Below are 10,473 nucleotides of genomic sequence, written 5' to 3'. Positions count from 1 at the left end.
TTGTGAAATAATGTCAGATGATCATCAATGTCGAGGATGAATGCTCCTACTTGATTAATGTTATGTTGATTTTTCTTATTCACTTGAGGATTTACTCTTTGCAAAACGGCTTTCTTCCCTTGAAACATCAATAACCTTATCATCTAGTAGCTTCCACACATTTTCTCTAAATCCATAGCAATCTTCTATTAACCATTTTCCTTCTAATTAATCGATTTTCTTCAAAGTATTTTACTTTTTATTATTTTTCTAAAATATGTTAATCTTTTGACATGGACAAACCAATATGTTTGCATTTTTTATAAAAAAAATGTTTAAAGAAAACATCTAGTCATTTAAAAAGGGGGATAGCAGTAAAAATATTCTTTGGTTTGACTAGCAACACTAAAAATGCAATTTAAGAAGTATCTAATAGTTTTTTTGAAGTGACAACACAAATATTAGGTTTGTTCATCTAATAGTTTTTTTTGAAGTAGCAACACAAATATTAGGTTTGTTCATCATTGACTGACAACATTAAAAAGATAACATTATAAAAAGGCATTCATGTAACATCAAACTACATTGTTAAATTAAACTATAGAACAATCAACAAAAACAACTCAAATAATTGCAAGGAAAATATTATAAAAAGACATTCATGTATCATCAAACTACATTGTTAACTTAAATCATAGAACAATATACATAAACAAATCAAATGCTTGCAAGGACAACATTATAAAAGTACATTCATGTAATTTAAACTATCTTGTTAACTTAAACCATAAAACAATAAAAAAACTCAAATGCTTGCAAGAATAATATTTTAAAAAGGCATTCATATAACATCAAACTATATAGTTAACTTTAACCATAAAACAATCAACAAAACCAACTCAAAATGCTTACAAGATACAACAAAAATAAAACACAAGAAATAAGAAGAATCCAAGGGAGGAAAGAGGGAGGTTACGAGCGGTGGAAAAAAAAGAGAGGAGGTTTTGAGAAAATTGAGGAGGACATTTACAAGTTCAATTTGATAATTAGGAATTACCGTTACGTGGTATATTCAAATCCCTATGAACTTTTAGAGATCCATACGAACAAAATAATCATTGATTCTCTTGGTGAATGCATACGTATTTAAAACATCTTCTTCATCTCCATATTTCTGAAGGGGCGTAGGCAATTAATCCATATGATGTCTTCTATGGTGGTTACGATATTAAAGAAGCTTAGAAGGTAATGCCTACATTGCGTCAGAGAACAAGATTTTGTGTCTCCAATGATTTCTTCTTCTATGACAGTGGGATGATTCTATAATTAATGTTCACCATAGAACGTCATTGTTTCTTCATTTACCTGAATCGGTCCTTAGCTAGTCCTTTCTGGCCTTGATTGCATCTGAGGATTGAAAATATGTGTTTTATCCACTCACTCTCTCGAGTTGTTGTTCCATCATCATGCAATACAAGAAAAACCTTGTTTTTCTAGGGGGAAATTTCCAAGGGTTTTGAAAGGGGGAAATTATCTTTGAACGACTTATAATAATCCTCATAAAAAGTGTTAGATTCTTCTTCGGCAACATGAGTTAAAGGATTTGATGATGGTAGAGTGTCTGTGTTCAATGTTTTTTCATAAAGTGGTTGTGGGGCATCTTTGAGTGGTAGGGAAAGAAGCGATGGTGGAGGTTGTGGAACTAATATTCTCTAAAACAAAGACAACATCACTTGTCTGTCTTAGGGCTCCTGGTTACTTCAAACACACCCTCGCAGGAGATAGACTAGCGTGTCTTGATCACATATGTCACTACTACAAATAATACATTCAAATTCGGTTGGAAACGAGGCGTTACCTTGATTTCATAAGAGAAGTAACGAAAGATTTAATAAAAAATGTGTCACATTACCTATCGGTTTTTAATAAAACCGACGGGAAAGGTGTAATGGTCATAGGTTCGATCCCCAATGATGATATTTTTGAAATTATTAAATGGAAAAAATATATTTCTCCTTGATTTTGATATTAAACTGACATGTAAACACAATTGAGTTTATTATATCTAATGTGGATTGCTTATTTCACTACACTCTAACTGAACATAATACTTTTCAAATTGATTTACAAAATAATTATATGAACAATTATGTTATATTTGAAGAACAATAACCCACAATAATCAATGATTTTCGAGCATTTTGTAACTCGTCATTCATCTCTCATTCTTTAATGGTTCGAATCTCATTCAAAGTTTCAATTACTTCATTGAAGAACAACTAGAAGCACCGAGAGGGACTTTAACCATTAAAGAGCGTGCAATGAATAATGAGTTGCAAAATGCTCAAAAAGCATTAATTTGTGTAAGATTTTTTTCAAATACAATATAATTTTGTATATTATTATTTTCAAAATCAATTTATGAAGTTATATGCTGAAAGAGGGGTTGGTGAAACAAACAATCGAATTAGATATTATAAACTCAACTGTATTTTTTGTCACTCTAATGTCCTCTTAAGATGTTATCCAGAACAAGATGAGAGTTGCACAAAGAATCACAAAAACATAATCTCAATCTCAAACTAAATAACAACAACTATACAACAACGTATAGTTTTCAAAACATTGCTAGAAGGTAGAACAACTAAACAACAACAATAATAACAACATCAATAACTCAAAAACAACAATAAATAAAAATAATAGCAACATTAGCATTCAATCTCGATCTAAACAACAATTAAAAAAAAATCTCTCAACGAAACTACATAAAGATCAACAATAAACCTACAATGTACTTATTTCAACAAAAACAACAACGTATAACATTCAATTTCAATATAAACAACAATAATATTAAACCTTTAGGATTTAGGGTCTCAACAAAAACAACAACGATGACGACAACAACAACAACAACAACAATGTAACATGAGTAGTGATGTTTGATGTATCAAATATGTGAAAAACAAGTGAAAGAAGTGATTTCGTCTTTCATTCTAGCAAGTATCGAATGAGAGTCCAAAACACATATCATCATCCTAGAGGATGATATGTGTTTAGGGCTCTCATTGTTTACGACTCTTCGTTAGGGTTCTGTGTGTTAATGTGTTGTTTTTGGCAAGTGGAATTGAAAGTTACAAGCTAAGCTATATATAATAAGAGTAAACTATCTCCCATCGGTTGAGAGACAAAACCGAGGTGAAATATGAATTATTTTTTGAATAAAAATAAAATATGAAAGAAGACGTCGCTTTTATTGAAATAAAAACATAATCTACCATTGATGAGATTCGAAGAATGTAGTCTAAATTATTTTACCCATCAATAATATACAAAAATCAATGAAATAGATTGTATTTTTTAGAAAAGAAAATAAGATAAAATTATTAGAATAAAATATATTATTTGTAATAATCTTTCATCCATTATTCACTATTCACTATTAGATAGGTTGAGTTTGAGAGTGAAAACATTATGATCGCCACTTATTCACTATTCACTATTAGATATGTTGAGTGTGACAGTGAAAACATTATAATCGCTTTCCACATACAACACCAAATAATTGAGGGTTTGGCACTTCTATAGCTCCTATCCAACGATGACAAAGGAGCACCTGCCCAAATGAGTGATGATCAGTAGTGGGAGGGTTGAAATAGTGTGTAGTTGAGATAGATTTGCTATTCATCGGTTAGAGTAGAATTCTATAATTTTTAAGGACCTACAACATACTAACAAAATTTAATTCTAATATTTTGTCAAAAATTAAATTAAATCAATGCTAATACTCACTTATAGACAAGCTCCCCACCAAAAATGGAAGAAACGCTGTATGGACAAACACAAGTTTAGGCTTTATGTATCTAATATTGACTATATTGGCATCTAGCAATGTCACATTATTGCAAGGTGCTATGTCTACATTATCGTGTTCACATGTCAATGTTGTTGGGTTCTAGCAAAAAGAAAAAACAAATAACAAAATGGAAAAAACAAATACACATAATTTTGATAATTTAAATCTCGTGCTATGTTTTGGTGTTTAAAAGACACAATAAGACATCTTTGTATGTAAGTTGTTGGCTTTCTGGTGTTAAAAATTGGTAATCTGTGTTTTTATTGGTGTTTGGTGCCATATGTGTACTATTGTTTTTTTCTTGTCTCCCTTTTTGTTCTTAAGTCACATTTAATAATATATATTTTGTTGCTAGCACATGATGTCATACATATAACTGAAGATCCTGATGATTAAGCTTCAGAAAAAAAAAATGTTGATGATGCTCATGATTTTTTTATTCAAACTGAGCCAAACACTAATTACAAAACTTTAGAAAGTTTACCCAAATTAAAAATTGTCAAAAAAAGATATTTAGAATATCTACAAAACAGCAAACTATACGAATCATAACCTACATATGAATTGATTTGTGTATAAGATCTCTCTTATATGAAATTTATATCTACATTTTCCCACGTATCAATCCGTATACTGTAATCAAAGCCATTATAAGAGAATGATCTGTGCCACCTTCCAAATCCAGAGTTAGAACATCATTACTCAAAACAATTCCTGATGATGACTCTTTTTGCTTTGCCTCTGCTATGATTTGTCCGTCTTTGTTTACTATCCGAAAACCAAATGATTTTCCAATACTCATTCTTTCTATGCACAAATTTTGGGACCCGACTTTAATCTCGCATGCTGTTTTCCCAGTGAGACATCTTTTAACTTGAAACCATGGTTGCTCCTGATCACTTCTAGAATCGGAATTGCTGCTGTGATATTTGTGTCCTTCCCAACATCCAAAAGCTAGTAACCTCTTTTTGATGGTGCACACAACATTCCCTTTTAGATTCATGAGATTGACTTCTCTTCCACCTTTTGTATCATAGTTATCAACTCTATAAACTATCTTACCGTTTGAATCATAGACAGTGCAACCATTAGAGTGAAGAACAAGTGACTTCATCCATACTGTATATCTCTCTCTTTTATTAAGGCACTGATCATCATGAGACTGAGATGATGTTGTAGACTCTTGATTAGGGTAAATTTTGGCCATTCTTTGTTGTTTGACTGTAATATTCAAGATGGTGCTTCTAATGACTTGGTATATGTTGAAGAAGAGCAGTAAGCAGCTTATTTATATGCCTGTTTCTATTGTAGGCCCAACTAACTTGGCTGCTTCTGGCAGCACCATTTGGAGATAATTGAGTTGAATAGGAGCACTTGGGGAAAAAGTGCTTCTAATTAGTCAAATAATTAGTAACTGAATTTAAAGACAGACGTATTTTCAAAAGGATTCTTATGATTCTTTTTACCAGGCTAATGTATCCTAGTTAGTGTGTATAATAGTTTTAAATTAGGGTCGCGGATATGGATGTTGTTGCGGATATTGTGGCATTAGTCATTGGAGTTGTTGCGATACACATGTAGCTCTTACTGTGTAAATACCGATTAAAAGTTGTTTAAAATACACAATCAAGAGATGAATAAAGGTAAGATTTTTCATAACATTAGAAGAAGATTGGAAATTTGAGCTATGAAGTTTTAATTTTTAGTGAAAAATCAAAAGGAATAAGGTCGAAATTGTTTAATATAGTTCGTGATGTGGTTACACATGCGATTTTAAATCACACTGTTATTGCATTATGTTATTGTTGTAGAGACTACTACATTAACAATATTGTTGATGCATGTAATCATTGCATGTCTGTTAATGCGGGTTTCATCAATCAAATAGAAATAGGGGATTCTGATAATACGATCTGATTATTTTTCTCATTATTGTTATTAAAACTTTTTTCTTTTGTTTTCGACCAAAAGAACTTCTAAAACACTCCATTTCCTATTTTAATTACATCGCAAAATGTACATTGTTTTAAGTTTGCAATCCCTGTGGAGATTGATTTATTTTTTATTAATTCGATAACAACAATAGTACACCTTCTAGTAAATTGTCCATAAACCAGCATCAATCAATGAAGAGTATCAAGCCATAGTGGCGAATCAAACAAGGACTTTTACTCCCTTGCCTCCCAACAGACATGTCATTGGTTACAAATGGGTATTCAAGATCGAGCAAAATCCTGATGCCATAATTGACAAGTACAAGACCAGGTTGGTGGAAAAAGCCTTTCACCAACAACATGACTTTGAATTCACTGAAACTTTCTCCCTTGTGGGCAAGCCTGTCAAAATAGTTCTCACTATTTCCATCTCTAAAGGTTGGTACATCACACAACTTGATGTAAACAATGTCTTTCTAAATGACATTTTGCATGAGGAAGTCTAAATGCAACAACCTCCTGGACTTGAATGTTCTGATTCCACCATTACTACAAATAACAATTTTTTATGACGAACCTTTCACCTCGAAATGCTATAAACCGAGAGTATAGTTCCTGTTAGCCTCATGCTAACAACCTTTTACCTCAACCGAGGGAATATATCTATAAAAAGTGTTATTGTATTTTAAGTATAACCTATTACCGCGGTCATTTGAAAAAACCGAAGGAATATAAATATTAGGGACGCTTCGAATCCCAATTACTACATCTTTATGTTTTTTTCAATGGTTTAATTAGTATTTCTCACTTGGTGCCTTTCCAGAATCCATTTTTTCTTTGTTACATTTTTTTTCTTCGTTAAAATTTTATCTAATGTAACTGGTAAAACACAAATTCTTATGATCAATAAAAAATATTACGCAATAATACAATTGAAAAGGAAAGGAAATTTTTCATTGATAATCAGCGAAGCAGGACCACAAATAACAAAAAAATAGAACATATAACTATTCAACATATTCAAACTTCTGACTCAACTCAACTTCAACTTTTAATCATGCTCTTTTTACCCTTTTAACTATCCCATATGGTATGAGGAAAGTTATTTTCCTGCAAGAGGTCACAACCATTTCCGTTAAGAAGTTAAAAATAGTAAGAGGAAGCTTAATTTTGACTTTGTGGATAACGAAGTACAAAAGATATTTGTCATCTGAAATAAGCGTTTCTAATTGTTTCTCTCTTGGACAGATATTTGACATTAGAAGTTATGCCAAACTTTTGCAATTGGGATGAGAGTAGTAGGATTGTTGAGGTTATTGTAGTTGGCATAAATTAGGAGAAGGTGGTTTGAGAAGACAGTGTTGAATCTATATTGTTCAACACAACTACCTTTCTCTTCACACTTTATTATTTGAGCAATAAGTGATGGAGTAATGGTGATAGGAAAGTCACATATATTGGATTGTATTGACTTAACATCCTCACCAGATTTCCTAATGGAGACATTTAACTAGAACTCTGTTACGAGATTAATGTAGATGGGTCCATGAGACATGTCAAAGTAACCTTTTAACTTAAGATTTAAAATAGTTTTTATTAGATCAAAACCTTGGTCTTTCAACTCTTCGAAATCAACAAATTTTTCATTGATAACAAATAAAATATTTTCATCTCCGTTGAAGATTTTGTAGACATTTTTTGAATAAAAAGAAAAGACTTTTAAACTAGATTTGAAGAGACAAAGAGATGGAAATACAATGGGACCTAAATAATGTATAAATAAATTGGAAAAGAGGAAGTGAAACAATCGGATAAGCTCAAATGCCTCCTTGAAAATCCAAAAGATATATCACGCTTTGAATAGGGATTACCATTACTATTCTAGTGATATGATTTCAAGGCGCGATGATCATTAATATTTCTTTTAAATATAAAAATAAAATATTATCTAGGTTTTTTCATATAACTGAGGGAAAAAACCAGGAACAAACAATCCACGAACCTTTCTTTTTTATTATATGTTCTATTTATAAATATTCTTCATAATCAATGAAATGTAAAACAAAAAAATCAAAGGTTATTTACCTCGATTTTTAATTAAAACGAGGGTTAAAGTATTTTACCTAAATTAAACATAAAAAACCATTAGTGATTCTGTTGATCAAATATATGTCCTTCATTTTATGAGATATCTACGCTCAAGACACTATCATTAATGATCCGCGTGAAACATAAAAAACTTCCATTATAAAAGCATATTTATGAATATAAAGAACGCTTGAAACATATCTACATCCATCTCTTTGGGTTTGCAAGATCATTTTCCATGAAAATATCGCTAAGATGGATGCAAGAGCAGACAAATATTTGGGTTAAGGTTTGTGTTCTTAACTATTTATTTGAGCAAAAATCATTTATTTATCTAACCTTTTTTTATCAATCCTTTTTTGTTTTATATCAGAAACAAATCCATGCGAGGTAAAGTCATTAAGAATATAGTCGCACCCAACATTTGATTTTGCCCGAATATCAAAGATTCGAACATCTAACATACGATCTTCATGGACTAATTAATTTTTATTTTAATATTCTGTGTAAAGAAGGAAATATTTTGGGTAAATATTATAGTTTGTAAATAAATTATTTTATTAATATTATGTGTAAATAATGTAACGAGTTTTATTTTAAAAAAATTATCTTGTCCCTCGGTTTGTGGATAAACCGAGAGGTATGAGACACTATTTTTGTAAATAATAAAAATGCAGATGATGGAGTTCGAACCCATGATCATATAACTTTACCCCTCTGGATTTCTTTAATCGAGATGTTAAGTGGCATATTTTCATGTCACCCTTCGTTACGTTACCTCGGTAGCTAAGATTACATCTCTTTCGCGTGCGACGTTATAAGCGTTATTTGTAGTAATGCATTATGGTCTTTAAACTAAACAAAGCCATCTATGGCCTGAAGCAGGCACCAGGGTCTGGTTTTAGAGGCTCACTCATGCACTTAAAGGCTTTGGCTTTGTCTCCAACATGTGTGACTCATCTCTCTTCACATTGGTCACCCCTACATACATTATATTCATGTTAGTCTATGTATATGATATTATTTTCTCTGGAAATTCAGCTAAACACGATCAATAACTTATTAACAAGATAAATGCCCAATTTTTTCTCAAATATCTTTGCAAGTTAGAGTACTTCCTATGGATTGAAGTAGAACATCTAAAAGTTGGCTCTCTCTTTTTATGTCAAAGCAATTACATCAAATATCTTCTTGTCAAGGAAAAGATTAATGATGCTAAGGGAATGCCTACCTCGATGATCTATAGTCTTAAACTCTCGAAGCATAGAATGATCACATATATGATCCTACATTCTACATATCTATTGTTGGAGCTCTTCAATATGTCACTATCACTAGGCCTGAAATACGTTTTCCAGTAAAAAACGTTTCTCATTTTCTTTCACAATCACTTAACATTCATTAGATAGTTGATAAAAGAATATTGAGGTACTTAAATGGGTCACTTCATCATGGTCTTCTTCTTTAACATGCTTCAACTCAATTACCTCTTTCCATAAAAGGATTTCCTAATGCAGATTGAGAAGCTGACCCAGATGAAAAAAAATTCACTTCAGAATCTTTCATTTTTCTAGGTCTCAATCACATATCCTAGTGGTAAAAGAAGCAAACCTTAGTAGCTAGATCCAACACTGAAGTTGAGTACAAAAGTCTAACTAATTCACCCACTTAAGTCCTATGGATCTAGTCTCTTCTTACTGAATTTAGATTTCCATTTATAACACATGCGCCCTTTTGTGATAACCTAAGCACAATTGCTTTGTCCCATAATCCAGTCCTTTATGCAAAGACCAAGCACATGGAACTTTACATCTTTTTCTTAGGAAAAAAGTTCTTAGCAAGACTTTCATAGTTCAACATGTTTTGTCCTTTGATCAGTTTGCATATCTCCTTATAAAAACATTGTCTCCTCTTATATTTCTTCAGCTTAGGGAAATGTTGCACATTCAAGACAAGTTCACTCTTATTCAGAGATGACCTTACTTTAGAGGAGAGATATTAGAGTATAAGAGTAAACCTAGCTAGTCTAACTATGCTCAAAGCATTGTAAGTAATTGTGATGAGTCATCACAATTAGGTTTAAATATAAATACATAGTTACTCATTTATTGTAACTTAATTTATGAAACTTAAAATGAAATTCAGTTAGATCTAACTAACTCTTCTCTCTCTTTCATCTTCTCTATTTATTCTCTTCTCTCTCTTTTCATGTTTCCCTTAGAGTTTACTGTTGGCTCATGAGGAGGAGCATTAACATTGGGGTAAGAGCAACACATAAGTGAGAGAGACACCACATATTCACCCAAAACCTTAAGGCGATAGATGTGTGGGTTCTCTCACTTATAATGCTCAAGTATCCACGTTTATAACAAATGTGGGACTCCAACTCAAACTTGACTTATTATTCTTAACACTCCCCCCTCAAGTGTGAGTCCACAATGCTCCCAACAAGTGGAAACTCTTTTGTCCACATACACTTGTACCATCGTTGATACCTCTTCTTGGACATTTTATAAACCTCTTCCTAGACATTTTAATTTCAACAAGACACCTCTTCTTATGCAATTCGATACAAGTAAGTCGGTCCCTTTATTCGAACCAACGACTTTGATA

At 31.8% G+C, this 10,473-nt stretch overlaps 1 protein-coding gene across 1 annotated transcript; it reads right to left on the bottom strand.

The window, feature by feature from the left end:
- Positions 1-4,257: 4,257 nt before the first annotated feature.
- LOC127106564 (protein LURP-one-related 4-like) lies at positions 4,258-5,074 on the bottom strand. The gene has a single exon (XM_051043845.1). The coding sequence runs from the start codon at positions 5,043-5,045 to the stop codon at positions 4,443-4,445; it is 603 nt and encodes a 200-aa protein (XP_050899802.1). The 5' UTR covers positions 5,046-5,074; the 3' UTR covers positions 4,258-4,442.
- Between the last annotated feature and the right edge of the window lie 5,399 nt (positions 5,075-10,473).

The sequence above is a fragment of the Lathyrus oleraceus genome, chromosome 7 (genome assembly GCF_024323335.1).
Source record: "Lathyrus oleraceus cultivar Zhongwan6 chromosome 7, CAAS_Psat_ZW6_1.0, whole genome shotgun sequence".
Classification (NCBI taxonomy): domain Eukaryota; kingdom Viridiplantae; phylum Streptophyta; class Magnoliopsida; order Fabales; family Fabaceae; genus Lathyrus; species Lathyrus oleraceus.
Note: the sequence above shows the minus strand (reverse complement) of the source record. Positions and strands in the feature narration are given on the sequence as shown.

Excerpts from the sequence above, each read along its gene's own strand:
- LOC127106564 (XM_051043845.1), bottom strand. The coding sequence starts at position 5,045 with ATGGCCAAAATTTACCCTAATCAAGAGTCTACAACATCATCTCAGTCT.